The following is a 16,971-nucleotide window of genomic DNA, read 5'->3' on the forward strand; positions in this document are numbered from 1 at the left end:
ACACCCTTTCTGAGATAGATTATCACGAGACGTATTGTTTTCTGGTGCGTTTTTTAAGCAGAAGCAACAACGAGCCGAAACTTTCTTCGCTTCCAAAGTTTGTGTGAAAATGGAATGTTCTCATGCAATGGGATGCTGGGTAATTCGCCGTACCATATCGGAGATTCTCGGGATCATTTATGGTGTTCTTCCTTCCAGGACGGGGGTCGTCTCAAGGCTCTCTCTGCCATGCTTAAACACTACTGCCTTCCTATTTCCGGTGGCATAGGAAGGGAACCCTTCCCTTGTTTTGTACTATGGAGGACTTTCGGTGTTAAGCCACTTTTTTCTGAAGGACTTGATCACTGCATGTTTGTCCATTTTCCAAAGTAGGGGTAAAAAGTTGAACGATACATCAATGCTTAGTACGAACACATGTCGGCTGTTTTACATTAAACAGTGAATGACTCGGGTATAGAGACCACATGGAGTCACTCCACATTAACCATGTCTATCGATCACAGCTGTTTGTGCTGGTACAATTACTGTGGTAGTGCTACACTTCAATACATCATAGAACAGTATGTTACATTGTTTCATTTTCTTACATGATTATCGATCTGCTGAACAAGATATCGACCCTGGCATTGTGTTCACGGCGCACCTCAAGACAGAATTAGATATTCACATGTGTGTGATCCGTTTTTGCATTTTTTCACATTTAATATTTCATGTAAGCATATGACTAATGAAAGAGTCCCGCACAGAACGTAGCTAATGGAAATAGTTTAATCAGGCCTCCAGTGTGTGTCCACAAAACCGTTGTCCTTCGTATCAGTATAACATTGCTACTGTTATAATGTGGGATAAGATTAGAATGGCCTTAGGATATATACAAAAAAGGATATCCTTTAAAGATGGTGGGTTTACCATACCTTTTTCTCGTTGAGTAAAACATAGGTGCGCGTTATGTAAAATATAATACTTGATGCTAAGGTTTATAAGAGCAGCATTCGTCCCTCAACGACTGAAACACGATGCGAAGCGAATACTTTTAACTCTCTGCAATACCAGCTTGGTGGGAGTTTAGTGGAAACATTCAGATGTCGCAGGCTAGTAGTCATCCCTCCGCTGACAGGAGACACTGACCCTGGATACGTCAGGTACAGGAAGCTGTCTGCATATGGTGACGACAGCCGGCATTGCGGCATACGGCGGAGGGAACCAGATGATGTGTTTACAGCAAAGGAATGGTACCTGATCTTGAACAAAGGACATGTCTTAAAGAAACAGTGTTGAAGTTTGCTGGGGATTGGTGTTTTTCATTGCTCGATTGATCATGTTTTTAATGCCGACCAAATTTATACAAAGGTTTTAGAAACACACATTGTTAGTACAGGTTGAAGCGCGTCTTAATGAGCGAGTGAGTGGTTTGGGTTCACGCCGCATTTAGCAATCTTCAAGCAATATCACTTTCATTACCAATGCTAACGAGAGCTTCATACCGTTTCAGAAGATTGTTGCTCCTTGAAACATCGATGTCTGCAAGTCAGAGGATAACGACACCTTACAGATGTATTCTTTTCATTTTCCCCCGAAACATTCCTTCAACAGGGGAATACCTTAGAACCACCCCCTACCCCCTATAAAAACACACACAAAAAACCCAAAAAAAACAAACAAACATTAACAAAAAAACAAAAAACAACAACAACAAAAACCAACAACAAACAAACAAAAAACCCAAAAGAAAACCAACAAAACAAAGAACAACAACAATCAGGTCCGACTCATCATGAACATATGTCTATTAATCACTATCAATAATAATGACACCGGGTGTTCGAGAAAAGGCGAGCGTATCCTGCCCCACCGGTGACACCCGTCACAAGCACATGCAAGGGCATTTATTCAACTAAACATGTGGTACAAGTCAAAATAGGCAATTGCAACCAACATCATTTTTCACTGATGCGTCAAATTTGGAAATGTCCTTTACAGATCTACCTTAAAACATTTTGAAAGCTTTTCTTAATGAATGTTGTTTCCTTGATCAAACAACTTTTCAGCAAGAGTCGCATGACGCCCTTTGAAATCTTCACGGAAAGAGCATACAGGATTGGTGGGTAAATCAGTGGAAGGGAGTTTGGCCGTTTTATTGAACGATATCACATCAAACTTCTTGGCCAAAATTCCCTTGGTTTAACTTCGCCAATCGGAGCAGAAATGTCGATCCACATGCATAATGAAACAGTTCAGCAAGAAGGGAGCACAATGGGTGCCCTTGGTGATGGCTACCTCTTGCCTAAATGTACCCCCACTTTTTACATAGATGCCATCAATGAGGAAGTCCATCTTTTCACATAGTGTTTTCATTTGCTTCCATTTTTGACAAATTGTACCGAACCTCTGACAGAAGGTAGAGATGTAACTTTATCTATGGTCACCACGTTAAGTAACAAATGCCTCATGGATCAAGGAATGAAGTGTTGTTTTGGGTTTGTCACGTGAGTTAATGGTGTACAAAGTTGGTTCTTTTCTGAGATACAAGAATTGAAGTAAATCAATGGAAATTGAGTTTTTGAGTATCCACATGGTATTAAGCCCAGGAAGTCCTTCCTTGGTATTAAGGATTATGGTTATTCTTCGAGACATAGATTTGGTGGTACATTTGCTGGACCCAGCAATATATACAATTCAAAACAAGTTTAATGAACATCCACAATTTTTAAGGCTGTGTGTTGCAATCGCACCCAGCAAGGACAGATTAGGTTTTGCCTTATGAAATTAATCGGGTGTTCTTTAACTTCTTTTGAGTAGAGTATGTCTCTTTGCGCAGATTTTTATGGAACTTTTGGAATCCAGTACAAAAGAGGAATGGACATTAATCTTCTGTTTCTTCTTTTTCAGTTGGTGCATTCTACCAATGACAACATCACGCACTCTGTCAGACTTTCAATGGATTCCTCTGCTCTGCTGGCCCGTATTTTGGCAAATGCTTCGACAGCATCTATGATAATTTTATAGATATGATCCCTATTGGTAGGGGGCTGCTCGTTATATTTTGGCTCATATTTGAACAGCTGACGAAGGTTGTTCTTGTCAACAATAGAGAATTCCCTTAACATTATATCACCAAACGGTTAGTAGCAGTATGATGAGTCTTGGTAGTGGCATTTACACCAAGAGCTGCCAAGAGGAGAGGTAACAAATCGTCCAAATGAAAAGTATAATTTGAACTTCGTCCGTTCTTGTCACCATGGCTGCGCCGACGTCTTTGGGGTGCCAGAAGCAGGCTCAATACATTGACGTTGGCAGTTCGTTACTTAGAGAGACTGCCAACGTCTTTTATGTTGTCATTACATATGGCATTTCTGTACACAACAGTCGAATCAAATGATTTTCTCTGGACTGCATTTAAGGCTATTTGATGGAAAATCTCCTTGAAAAGGAATGGATTAAGAACCAGATTGAGATTTCAGAATTAAAATGTTGGTGGACACAATTTGAAACACTGTTGATGCCTGATCTATGCTGACAGACTCGAGTCGATAATTTTTGTCGTGTCTCTCCAGCATAAATCAATCCACAAAGGCTACATTCAATGCCATGGCGTGTTTTAGTTATACACGACAGGTCTTCAACATGTTTGGTGCTGTATGTTTTAGCTGTAAGGTTGTAAAGGATCTAAGAGGTAAAAGAAGGTAATTTTAATGATATTTTATGTTGAACATAGGTCGAGTTATATACCGAAGATATATTATACCGAAGGACCACCCGAGTACTGCAATCAAAACCATATGTTGCAGCAGTCATACCATAACAGCAAGATAACGCCACTTTGTCTACACATTCATTGTCAAGTACATCATCCTGACAGTTAATGACTGCTCTACTTACATGAGATATTGATGCAGTTTCACTCAAAGAACTCCTTCTGTCTAGACCTATACTGAAAATGGACACTAGACCTTCTTCAACTCTCAAACAAAGCCGCTAGCAATCCACCCAGCAAATTACGGACATGTGAGGCTTCAAACATCGTGCTGGAAGATGTACTCATCCCAATAAGACAGCAGTACCTCAATTGCGTTGTTTACTATTATACTTCTGTGCAAGGCATGATGGTGGCTGTTCCTGGACCAGATTAAGCGTCCATATACAGAAAACACTTGTGTATCATTCAGTACAACATTGTGCTTGACTTGTGTATCATTCTGTACAACATTATACTTCACTTGTGGATCATTCTGTGCAACAGTGTGCTTCACTTGTGTGTCATTCTGTACATTGTGCTTGACTTGTGGATCATTCTGTACAACATTGTATTTGACTTGTGTGTAATTTTGTTCATTGTGCTTGACTTGTGTATCATTCTGTACAACATTGTACTTGACTTGTGTGTCATTCTATTCATTGTGCTTGACTTGTGTATCATTCTGTACAACATTGTGCTTGACTTGCGTATCATTTTGTACAACATTGTGCTTGACTTGTGTATCATTCTGTACATTCTACTTGACATGAATAGCATTCTGTACAACATTGTGCTTGACTTGTGTATCACTTTGCAAACATTGTGCTTGACTTGTATATCATTCTGTACAACTTTGTGCTTGACTTGTGGATCATTCTGTGCAACATTTTCCTTGACTTGTGTATCATTCTGTACATTGTACTTTACCTATGTATCATTCTGTACATTGTGCTGGACTTGTGTATTATTCTTTACAACATTATACTTCACTTGTGGATCATTCTGTGCAACAGTGTGCTTCACTTGTGTATTATTCTGTACATCATTGTACTTGACTTGCGTATCATTCTGTACATAGTGCTTGACTTGTAGATCATTCTGTACAACAGTGTGCTTCACTTGTGTGTCATTCTGTACATTGTGCTTGACTTGTGTATCATTCTGTACAACATTGGACTTGAGTTGTGGATCATTCTGTACAACAGTGTTCTTCACTTGTGTGTCATTCTGTACAACATTGTATTTGACTTGTGTGTCATTCTGTTCATTGTGCTTGACTTGTGGATCATTCTGTACAACAGTTTGCTTCACTTGTGTGTCATTCTGTACATTGTGCTTGACTTGTGGATCATTATGTACAACATTGTATTTGACTTGTGTGTCATTTTTTTCATTGTGCTTGACTTGTGGATCATTCTGTACAACATTGTACTTGACGTGTGTGTCATTCTGTTCATTGTGCTTGACTTGTGTATCATTCTGTACAACATTGTGCTTGACTTGCGTATCATTTTATACATAGTGCTTGACTTGTGTATCATTCTGTACATTCTACTTGACATGAATAGCATTTTGTACATTGTATTTGACTTGTGTGTCATTCTGTTCATTGTGCTTGACTTGTGGATCATTCTGTACAACAGTTTGCTTCACTTGTGTGTCATTCTGTACATTGTGCTTGACTTGTGGATCATTATGTACAACATTGTATTTGACTTGTGTGTCATTTTTTTCATTGTGCTTGACTTGTAGATCATTCTGTGCAACATTTTCCTTGACTTGTGTATCATTCTGTACATTGTACTTTACCTAAGTATCATTCTGTACATTGTGCTGGACTTGTGTATTATTCTGTACAACATTGTGCTTGACTTGTGGGTCATTCTGTACATTGTACTTGACTTGAGTATCATTCTGTGCAACATTGTGCTTGACTTGTGGATCATTCTGTACACCATTGTACTTGACTTGTGTCATTCTGTACATTGTGCTTGACTTGTGTATCATTCTGTACATTGTGTTTGACTTGTGTATCATTCTGTACAACATTGTACTTGACATGTGTATAATTCTGTACATTGTGCTGGACTTGTGTATTATTCTGTACAACATTGTGCTTGACTTGTGTATCACTCCGTACATTGTGCTTGATTTGTGTATCATTCTGTATATTGTGTTTGACATGTGCATCATTCTGAACAATATTGTGTATGATTTTGTACAACATTGTACTTGACTTGTGTGTCATCCTGTAAAACATTTTGCTTGACTTGTGTAGCATTCTGTACATTGTGATTGACTTGTGCATCATTCTGAACAATATTGTATATGATATATTTTGTACAACATTGTGCTTGACTTGTGTATCTTTCAGTACATTGTACTTGACTAGTGTATCTTTCAGTTCATTGTGCTTGGCTTGTGTATCATTATGTCCATTTTACTTGAATTGTGTATCATTCTGGACATTGTGCTTGACTCATGTATCATTCAGTACAACAGACACAGAGATGGCTCTGTTCCTGGAACAGATTGAGCATCCATCTACGGAAAACACTACGCTGTGCTTGACTAATGTATCATTCAGTACAACAGACACAGATGGCTCTGTCCATGTAACAGATTGAGCATCCATCTACAGAAAACACTACACTGTGCTTGACTCATATATCATTCAGTACAACAGACACAGAGATGGCTCTGTTCCTGGAACAGGTGGAGTGTTCACACACAGAAAACATTACACTGTGCCGAATCGTGTATCATTCAGTACAACAGACACAGAGATGGCTCTGTTCCTGGAACAGGTGGAGTGTTCACACACAGAAAACATTACATTGTGCCGACTCGTGTATCATTCAGTACAACAAACACAGAGATGGCTCTGTCCCTGGAACAGATTGAGCATCCATCTAAAGAAAACACTTCACTGTGCTTGACTCATGTATCATTCAGTACAACAAACACAGAGATGGCTCTGTCCCTGGAACAGATTGAGCATCCATCTACAGAAAACACTACACTGTGCTTGACTCATATATCATTCAGTAAAAAGAGACACAGAGATGGCTCTGTTCCTGGAACAGATGGAGTGTTCACACACAGAAAACACAACCAGAGTTAAGGATGATACTTTTGTTTATTATTTCAGGATTTCTCTTTGACAACTGTTGTCCACACTCTTCAATCATGTTGTGTAACAAATATATACACCAACACACACATTAGACTATAACAGCTGACAGAGATAGGATGGGTGGCCTTGTACATGGAAGGAACACTAACAGTTATTGTCCAGGCTAAACAAGTCCCAGAAGTCTTAATCATACAACAATAAGACATACTGTCAATATGGCATTCCTTCTCCAGTGACTCGTATAATGAATTGTCAGTTTTGTTAATGAATACATTATTGTCTGTTTTATCATTCACATCAAACATTTTGTTATTTCACATATTTTCTTCTCCATAATAAAACTACCTGCTTTTGATTGGTAAAGTTTATCATAAAGTGGGTACCATTTCCACCAAGAGGAATATAAAACACACTCTCCAACAAACAAAAACACTTATCACTGATAGACCTGATCATGCTGATTGCCTATGTTGGTATATTTCACTCTGAAAGCAATGAAAATTAGACATATTATACAGAAATAGTTTAACAAAGCTTATCTTAAAAAATTCCATTGCAGACATTATCATGGTAATAGGTATTGATCATATTGTAATACTATTGCTTATATATTGTGACTTTTAAATAGGTGCATTACTCTATATAATTAGAGGAAACTATTGAGCATAACATTTACTGGCAGCACACCACAAGGCCCATTTCTAAATATTTTGACCCGTCATCTGGATGTTTATGTTCATATCCTACAGTGAATAACTTAATATTTGACTTTAGATTAAACTTATTTCAGCAGGATCAGTTTTGCACTCATGAACAAGTTCCTCCCCAAGACATTGATGCACCCCTGACCTGGCTACTGTAGACCAAGAATCAGAAGGAATAGTTGATTCAGTTCTCAGAGACTGAGGCGCACATTTGGATAGGTTGTTATGATTTGAAAAAGATCCCAAAAATCATTAATGCCAATTTTGACCATAATTTTTGTTTTAAAGAACATAACATGTGCATAAGAGGCACACCAAGAGTATCATTTTTAAGACTAGATTTTTACCCCACCTTATCCATAATGCCATTATTTCTATATACCAAGGGACACATCATGCCAACACCTGGCATGTACCATATCCCACTTCATGTTCCATGTACCACTTCAGCCGATACACACACAACCTTTTCACCAAACCTATATTTCCCACTTAATGGTATACTGATATTTCAATGAGGCCAGACAAAACTGTCACTACACAGTTCTGACAGAATGCTAAGATAATGAAGGAAATGTTACAAAGATTAAAGCCTGAGCTAATTTATGCTAATCTCCTACAAAAAACTATGAATAGAAGCAAAACCCAAATGGATGTCAAAAGTAACATGTTTTCATTCAATCATAGCACAAATTTCTTTGTTACTTTTGCAAACATCAGGTTGGACTGTATAACAAGGACATTGGTCAGGCCTAGGGTAACAAACATAAAAGTACATGGATGAAAGTGGCACAATCCCGTGGGTCCTGTTGTTCTAGATAAAAAAATTTGTTTGACTTTTAGGGGCGGTCGGGTAGACTAGTGGTTAAAGCATTTGCTTGTTTCGCTGAAGCCCATTTCTGGCGTCCCCCGACATGATATTGCTGGAATATTGCTAAAAGCAGCGTAAAACCATACTCACTCACTCACGTTTCATTTTTAAAATGAAAAGAAGGTCAAGGTGAATCCTAACATGTGAAGGATGTAACATGACATGGTCAAATTTGCATATATTAAGCATAAGTGTGATACTTTTGTTGTGCCTTATAAATAAATCAGATTGAGATTCTATGCTGAGATACATCTTAACTTAAATTCAATGCATTTTTGAAAGCTAACTTCATAACACTAACACTCAAAATTGCTGAGTGGTTTAAATGCTAAAAGATTGCCTCATAAATTCAACTAATCCTGGAAAATTAATGATGTTAAAGCTGACACTGTCACTTATGTGTAATTAAATGTTTTGAATTAGTAGAACTAAAGCCTTAAATTCTTCATTTAACTCTTATGAAGCAGGGATGGTACAAGAACACATCCCAGATATGCTATGAAGGTATAAAAAACATAAACACATACATATGTAGGTATACACAACATCCATCCATACGTATGTAGGAATTCAAAACATCCATCCAAATGTAGGGATACACACCATCCATGTATCCATTCATCCAAATGTAGGTACCCAACATCCATCCATCCATATGCAGATACATGTATACGCAAAAAACATCCATCCATATGTAGCTATACTCATTATCCATATGTAGGTATACACACTATCCATCCATATGTAGGTATACACATTATCCATCCATTTGTAGGTATACACATTATCAATCCATTTGTAGGTATACACACCATCCACATGAAGGTACACACACCATCCATCCATATGTAGGTATGCACACCATCCATCCATATGTAGGTATACACAACATCCATCCATATGAAGGTACACACAACTCCATCCATCCATCCATATGTAGGTATACACACCATCCATCCATATGTAGGTATACACACCATCCATCCATATGTAGGTATACACAACAACCATCCATATGAAGGTATACACAACATACATCAATATGTAGGTATACACACCTTTCATCCACATGAAGGTATACATAACATCCATCCATATGTAGGTATACACAACATCCATCCATGTGTAGGTATACACAACATCCATCCATCCATCCATATGTAGGTATACACACCATCCATCCATATGTAGGTATACACAACATCCATCCATGTGTAGGTATACACAACATCCATCCATCCATCCATATGTAGGTATACACACCATCCATCCATATGTAGGTATACACAACATCCATCCATATGTAGGTATACACAATATCCATCCATATGTAGGTATACACAATATCCATCCATATGTAGGTATACACAACATCCATCCATCCATCCATATGTAGGTATACACACCATCCATCCATATGTAGGTATACACAATATCCATCAATATGTAGGTATACACAACATCCATCCATATGAAGGTATACACAACATCCATCCATCCATATGAAGGTATACACAACATCCATCCATCCATATGAAGGTATTCACAACATCCACCCATCCATATGTAGGTATACACAACATCCATCCATATGAAGGTATACACAACATCCATCCATCCATATGAAGGTATTCACAACATCCACCCATCCATATGTAGGTATACACAACATCCATCCATATGAAGGTATACACAACATCCATCCATATGAAGGTATACACAACATCCATCCATCCATATGAAGGTATACACAACATCCATCCATATGTAGGTATACACAACATCCATCCATATGAAGGTATACACACCATCCATCCATCCATATGAAGGTATACACACCATCGATCCATATGAAGGTATACACAACATCCATCCATCCATATGAAGGTATACACAACATCCATCCATATGTAGGTATACACAACATCCATCCATCCATATGAAGGTATACACAACATCCATCCGTCCATATGAAGGTATACACAACATCCATCCATATGTAGGTATACACAACATCCATTTATATGTAGGTATACACAACATCCATCCATATGAAGGTATACACAACATCCATCCATATGAAGGTATACACACCATCCATCCATATGTAGGTATACACAACATCCATCCATCCATATGAAGGTATACACAACATCCATCCATATGAAGGTATACACAACATCCATCCATATGTAGGTATACACAACATCCATCCATCCATATGAAGGTATACACAACATCCATCCATCCATATGAAGGTATACACAACATCCATCCATATGTAGGTATACACAACATCCATTTATATGTAGGTATACACAACATCCATCCATATGAAGGTATACACAACATCCATCCATATGAAGGTATACACACCATCCATCCATATGTAGGTATACACAACATCCATCCATCCATATGAAGGTATACACAACATCCATCCATCCATATGAAGGTATACACAACATCCATCCATATGTAGGTATACACAACATCCACCCATCCATATGTAGGTATACACAACATCCATCCATCCATATGTAGGTATACACAACATCCATCCATCCATATGAAGGTATACACCACATCCATCCATCCTTATGTAGGTATACACAATATCCATCCATCCATATGAAGGTATACACAACATCCATCCATCCATATGTAGGTATACACAATATCCATCCATCCATATGAAGGTATACACAACATCCATCCATCCATATGTAGGTATACACAACATCCATCCATCTTTATTAAGGTATTCACAACATACACCCGTTCATGTCCAGGGTGGAACAAATGTCAACAATTTGAAGAAACAGGACAAAATCACACCAGCATCCTAACCATCTAGCTCCTGGAACTTGACAGGTCTTCAGTTGGCAACACTACACTAACCTGCAATAGGCTACACAAGAAACAGTCAATACAAAGTTGGAACACGTTTGCAAGAAAACAATCAACAAGGACATATTAGCTCAAATTTAAAAATATATTATGGTTCTGGTCCCTGTTTGCATCATTTTCGCCAACGCAGTGGTTTTCAGCCAAGGGCATGTAACTCTAACCTGCTTCCCCAAAAATGAACGTACAAACTGCACACAATGTACGATGCCTTGGTCTGTGTATGTGTGGAGATAATAAGGCCTTTTGGGGTGTCAATTCAATGAGCTTCTTCTTTTTTCTTTTCTTTTTTTAAAAAAGAAAGAAATGTTGTTGCAGCATAGACTGCATCAAAAGACCAGAAACATAATACTTTTTATTGAGGCTTTGGCTCACATTTAGGTTCCCATGTAACTGAATCTATGTCATATGGGCAATTGAAAGACTACAAGAATCCACAACTCAGATTGCAGAAAACAGTTACTTTGGTCACGCAAAACAATGTTATAAGAATATTCTCAATAAAAACAGATTCACATTTGGGGGATTTTTTACAATAAAATGATTATTACTCTTTGGGAGATAAATTTCATGGCTTGTTTTTTTTTTAATGAAAATTGAATTGATTTCCTACAATTCTTGTAAGTAACAAGAATATGAACCACAAAAATGTTAGAAAAGTATCATCTAATACAGAATTTGGTTGGCTTAGGACTTTTCAAATTCATTATTCATTGTTGGCTAAAAAGACAAGAACACAACCTGGTCTTGCCTAATTTCTTATATACAAATATTACTGTGTTACCTATAGAAAAGCAAAACAATTATATATTTCTTCAAAAGTCTTTTCCCCATGGAGTTATTAAGTAGTCACTGACAGCTGTCACATATGAGCAAAACATAAGTTTTATTCTCCTTGAAATACCATGTGGGGTGTCAGAAAGCTGTCAAGGAGTGAGTGAGTTTAGTTTAAGGCTGTCTTAGACAGTATTTTAGTAATGTTATGGTGTCGGCTTGACACAGAAAAAAGTGATGGAGGTATTTGACGTTTACTACTTTGGTAAAAAACACGAGCACGGGTATGGCGCTAACAAACCTAAAATAGAATCAGGCGAATTGAAATTCAAACCCACGAACCTAGGGTTCTTGCGTGCCTAGGGACGCATCTCTGCACAGTGAAGTGCAATGCCTAAGACAACTGGGCCACCCACAACCTCAGCTATGAATTACATCACATTTAAGGAAGCAAATTATGGATGACATACTAGTTCTGATGTGGTTGAAAACCGAGAGAATACAAAATCAATGGAGTTGGAAAATAACTACATTTAAACAACTTCCCATAAATACTTTTGACAATAAGTGTTGACAATAGGAGTAATTAATATGTACTTGACAAGTAAACGATGGAGATGATGACCAGGTAACGATGACATTGATGACGAGGATGTGGATGACAATGATGACGATAGAATCATTTCTGTGATTGCTTTCATAGTCCAATAAAATAACATAACAGAGTACATACAGAAATTCATTTACCCGGGGTACTGAGATTATAACCGTCATTATCCAAATTTGGGATAAAGATTCATAAATAAGACATACACACTGACAGATATAGGTAGAACATAAATAGAATGCAGGAAAGTTTGTGCTACAGAAATTGTGAGGCACCATTAGAAATGTGCTACCTGTCCTCCAGTGCCCTGTTCCACAATCATAGAGCCAAGAAGATCACAACCATGGGTCGGTCCAATAGTCAGGTTGTGACTTTTCTTTAGTTTGTTTAGCAGGAGACCCAGGACTCAGGACAGTGAGAACACAGGCAGTTCCTGGGGGTCCACAATTGTTGAAAATCATAAAGATAACTGACAGTCACTTTTCCATCCAAAATTACATATATGTTGCAGAACTATAATTTTGCCCTCCCCACTCAATTTTCAATGTTTCTGGAATCCTCCTTGGGTTAAACTGACACATTTAACATGGACTGGGTCCCTAGCTGATGTAAGTGACAGCTAGAATTGAATAGCTATGCGTAGAGAGTGTGTGAGAGAGTTGGGTTAACGCTGCTTAGAACCCTATTACAGTCATATCCTGACATGTCCGCTTGATGTGGGAGGAAAGCCCAAAGTGATGCACATGTTAGACGTTTACCACTTTGGTGAAAAACCCACAAGCAAGGGTATGAAAATCTGGATTTGAACCTGTGATGTTTGATTTCTGGCAGGGCCAAGGGATGCAACTCTGCACAGCGAATTGCTGTGACTTTGACAACTGGGTCCCCCATGCTCACCTCATAGCAATGAACAAGGATGATGTCATCAATGAACCTATGACTAGCAAAACCATTTCAACTCAAAACCTAAACATATTGAACAAAGTTGCATAGTCTGCGATCCAGTCAGTGTGTGTTGGGTTAGTAGAGACTGATGTTTACACTTGGTCGTTATATAGAGCACCTGTTTTGCATGACCAGAAGCATAGATAGTGATCTACTGCAAATATTTCTCACTTCTACTGAATATTGCGGTATTTTACAATCAGGCATTTTCGAGTTGAGTATCCTCCTGGATCAGTGTTCCAGCACTAATTCATGGAGACATTGTATATTATCCTACTATTACCTGGTACCCATCATACTCCTGAAACTGTAGCCATGGTTACCGTTGAACTAATCTACTCAGTGAGGTACTGACATAACAATCTTTTGAGATTAATTTGATCCATTTGATGATGATCAACACAAAAGAAACATCTGCAGACATATGTACATGACTGCCACAAATACTTGTACCACCATTGACCACTGTGTCAACATGCCATCAAACCTAAAGTAGTCATGGAAATGAAAAAAAACTGTTTTGCTGGATTTAATAATCGACACAAAGCATTACATAGATGTAAATACGAAATAACAAAACAACTGGAAAAGTACTAGTCTGGATTTGCTAGTTTTATCTCAGTGCTCAATACAAAATGTACTTTACAGGAGGTAATTTGTAGGCACTTTCAACATTCAAAAATAAAACTAAGTCCAAATTGACATGGCAGAAACAGGCAAATTAGCCTGGAAAAAAGTTATCAAAACAACAATAAAAATAACAGCTATGTTTATGTACATAATAATAATGACATGTAAGTTGTTGTTTGAGAAGGGAATATGTTACTTTTACGTTCTGATATTTTCACGATGATTCACTATCTCACAATGCCACTCACAAATCACTAACCACTGACAAATCACATGCACGTGGGTTTCAAGCACCTGTTTTCACCTGTCATCAAGGTGTCATAGGTCATGGACATTCACCTTGATCTACTAACACCTGGTTATGCTCAGTTTCACAATAGTCTGTTTTGTTCATATTTTTACACACTTTTACGTGTAACAAGACATAAAAACCTTTGATACGCTGTACTTGTGCCAAGGCCCAATTAGTACTAATTGAGTTGTTTGAATATTTATATTTTTTGTATATTAACTGCATTTATTTAAAACCTGAGATCGAAAAAGCAGTTTTTTTCCATTTCCGTGAGTACTTTAGTTTTCATACATGTGTCAGGTAGAGACACTTGTACCTGCAACATAAGCAGGGGAAGTAACTCCGTAGAAATGAGCCTCTGCTAGTGTAAGGCCCTCCTGATGAATATTGCAGCAGTATTGTCGTCCAGGACAGGATGCAGCGTGACAAGCACAGGCAATGTGCTTTCATTATCATGAGGAGGAGGAAGATGCTGTTGTTGATGATGATGATGATGATGATGATGATTCTGACGACTTGCTCAAGATGAAGCCACTGCTACTGCTGCTGCTGCTGCTGCTGATGATGATAAAGAGGAGGAGGAGGAGGAGGATTGAGATGACAATGACAATGATGATAATGATGAGATAATATACTCATAAGATGAGCATTTCATCACCAGCATGTACAAGGATAGAGAACGGCCTGCTGGTGATAGTAGGGAGGATGATGATGATGATGATGATGATGATGATGATGATGATGAGAATGATGACGACGATAATGATGATGATGATGTTGATGATGAGGATGATGATGATGAGGATGACATCTATTAGGGTTACCATAATCGTATCGATAACAATCAAAAAGAAATAAAACTTGACGTCCACTGAGTTTGCAGCACAGAAAGTGAGCAGAAAAGCTGTTCTGTCCGACTGGTGGTTCACAGATTGCACAGGTGCTCACTGCACCGATCATAAAACAGGATCCAACACACTTCTCAATCCTGCGAAGATGAAGATTAAAATAACCATGGGAAACACTCTCAATATTATTTATTCTCCCATGGCACACCAAATCGCTGATGCTACAGGTTTGTACTTGTGATCTATTGGCAGGCTACCTGACAGGTCTACTCTCTAGTCTGTTCTCCGAGGTCCGATATACTGTATAAGACTCTGCATAACTAAAACACCCCCGTGTCCAGTAGGGACTTTCAGCTGTTGTACAGCTGTAGATCCAGTTTCACGATTACCTCCCCTGAATTAACTTCATACAGAGGAAGCTTCTTGGTGATCGGCCCCTTCCGACTGGAACTGCATAACACCTCTTTCACTTGGATCTCTGTCCGTCCCAGGAAGTCTAAAGAAAAGAATTATACATGAGAGGCTGCATGAATATCGTTTGGTGAACAAGTGTAGATAAGACCTGGGACGATTCCATAGCATTGAAGCTTATATTGTATCAAGTAATAATATGGGTACATCACTAATTTGCAAATATAGGATAGTTATACAATAAATCGCAAAGAACAATGAAGAACGAGGCTCGGTTTATTTCACGATAACAACATTGTTTTATCATGATGTCATTAACCTTGTGTACATCGTCATGTAAAAGCGATAACCCGTGTAGATTTACCTTTCCATGGCCAAAACGTATTGAAATGCATTGATTTTGCAGGTTTCAAAACACTGGAATATCTTTAAGAGAGAGTAACCAATTTGGAATTAAACGTAATAAAATTTTAGCTCTCAAAACACCAGACCCTCTTCCTCCGAAGAGTGCCAGACAATTATGAAGATTTAGTCATATTTTATAGATTAATAAATTCAAACATTATCTATGTCAAAAAGGCATAATTGTGTGAATAGCCCAGCGAAAGCCGTATCTCATGAATTGCAGGTTTCCTGTGTGTTGGCCAAAACGTATGAAGCAGCATGTTTATAATGGCATGGTGGCAAAATTTTCATTACCTTTAAATACAATCTGGTTGTCCTCTCAAGAAAACATGGCGGATGTGCTAAGGATATGTACTTTTGATGAACTGGGGAAACTAAAAAGTTCTGAAGTCATGAATTTAGTCTGGAGCTTAACTTGAGTCCTTGACACATTTGTAAAGTCTGAAGGAAACAACTGCAACATATCAGACTGAAAGGCTCTTTACCTTTGGCCTGTTTAATCTACCTGCAGTCTTTCAAAAGGCAAGATGAATACCAGCTGAGATTGGAAATGGGCTCAGGCCAATCAAGTTTGATACAAGTCCTTCTTAACCTACATATGTTTATCAGCTACCTGTTTATAATATATATTTGGTTAATCTAGCAGTTGCTTATTATTCTGACTCAGTGATAAGACAATGTCTTAATGTCTCACATGGCACTCAC

The 16,971-nt window shown here is 38.1% G+C and overlaps 2 protein-coding genes across 6 annotated transcripts in view; both read right to left on the reverse strand.

Moving 5' to 3' along the window:
* Positions 1-6,856: 6,856 nt before the first annotated feature.
* On the reverse strand, positions 6,857-14,301 carry LOC125372958. 2 transcript variants are annotated; one of them, XM_048383729.1, is made up of 2 exons: positions 11,158-14,301; positions 6,857-10,913 (listed from the first exon to the last, which is right to left on the reverse strand). In XM_048383729.1, exons 1-2 carry the CDS (start codon positions 11,196-11,198, stop codon positions 9,887-9,889), a joined length of 1,068 nt encoding a protein of 355 aa, XP_048239686.1. In that variant the 5' UTR covers positions 11,199-14,301; the 3' UTR covers positions 6,857-9,886. The 2 variants fall into 2 exon arrangements, with proteins under 2 accessions (XP_048239686.1, XP_048239687.1); XM_048383730.1 differs by lacking the exon at positions 11,158-14,301 and adding an exon at positions 10,926-11,093 and having other exon boundaries at positions 6,857-10,728.
* Positions 14,302-14,762: 461 nt separating this feature from the next.
* The window catches only part of LOC124113269 (intersectin-1-like), a 67,161-nt gene continuing 64,952 nt past the window's right edge, over positions 14,763-16,971 (reverse strand). For all 4 annotated transcript variants that reach the window (XM_046473560.2, XM_046473562.2, XM_046473559.2 and 1 more), the window contains one exon: positions 14,763-15,946. In XM_046473560.2, the coding sequence (XP_046329516.2) occupies positions 15,801-15,946 (146 nt within the window). In that variant the 3' untranslated portion in view covers positions 14,763-15,800. The remainder of the gene's footprint in view (positions 15,947-16,971) is intronic.

This window comes from Haliotis rufescens, unplaced genomic scaffold (genome assembly GCF_023055435.1).
Source record: "Haliotis rufescens isolate VD_foot unplaced genomic scaffold, xgHalRufe1.0.p SCAF_5, whole genome shotgun sequence".
Taxonomy (NCBI): Eukaryota; Metazoa; Mollusca; class Gastropoda; order Lepetellida; family Haliotidae; genus Haliotis; species Haliotis rufescens.

Bases quoted from the DNA above. Each gene is read 5' to 3' on its own strand.
- LOC125372958 (XM_048383729.1), bottom strand. From the start codon at position 11,198: ATGGATGGATGTTGTGTATACCTACATATGGATGGATGGAT. The intron at 10,914-11,157 runs GTTGTGTATACC...ATATGGATGGAT, and splicing joins CTACATATGGATGGATGGAT to GTTGTGTATACCTTCATATG.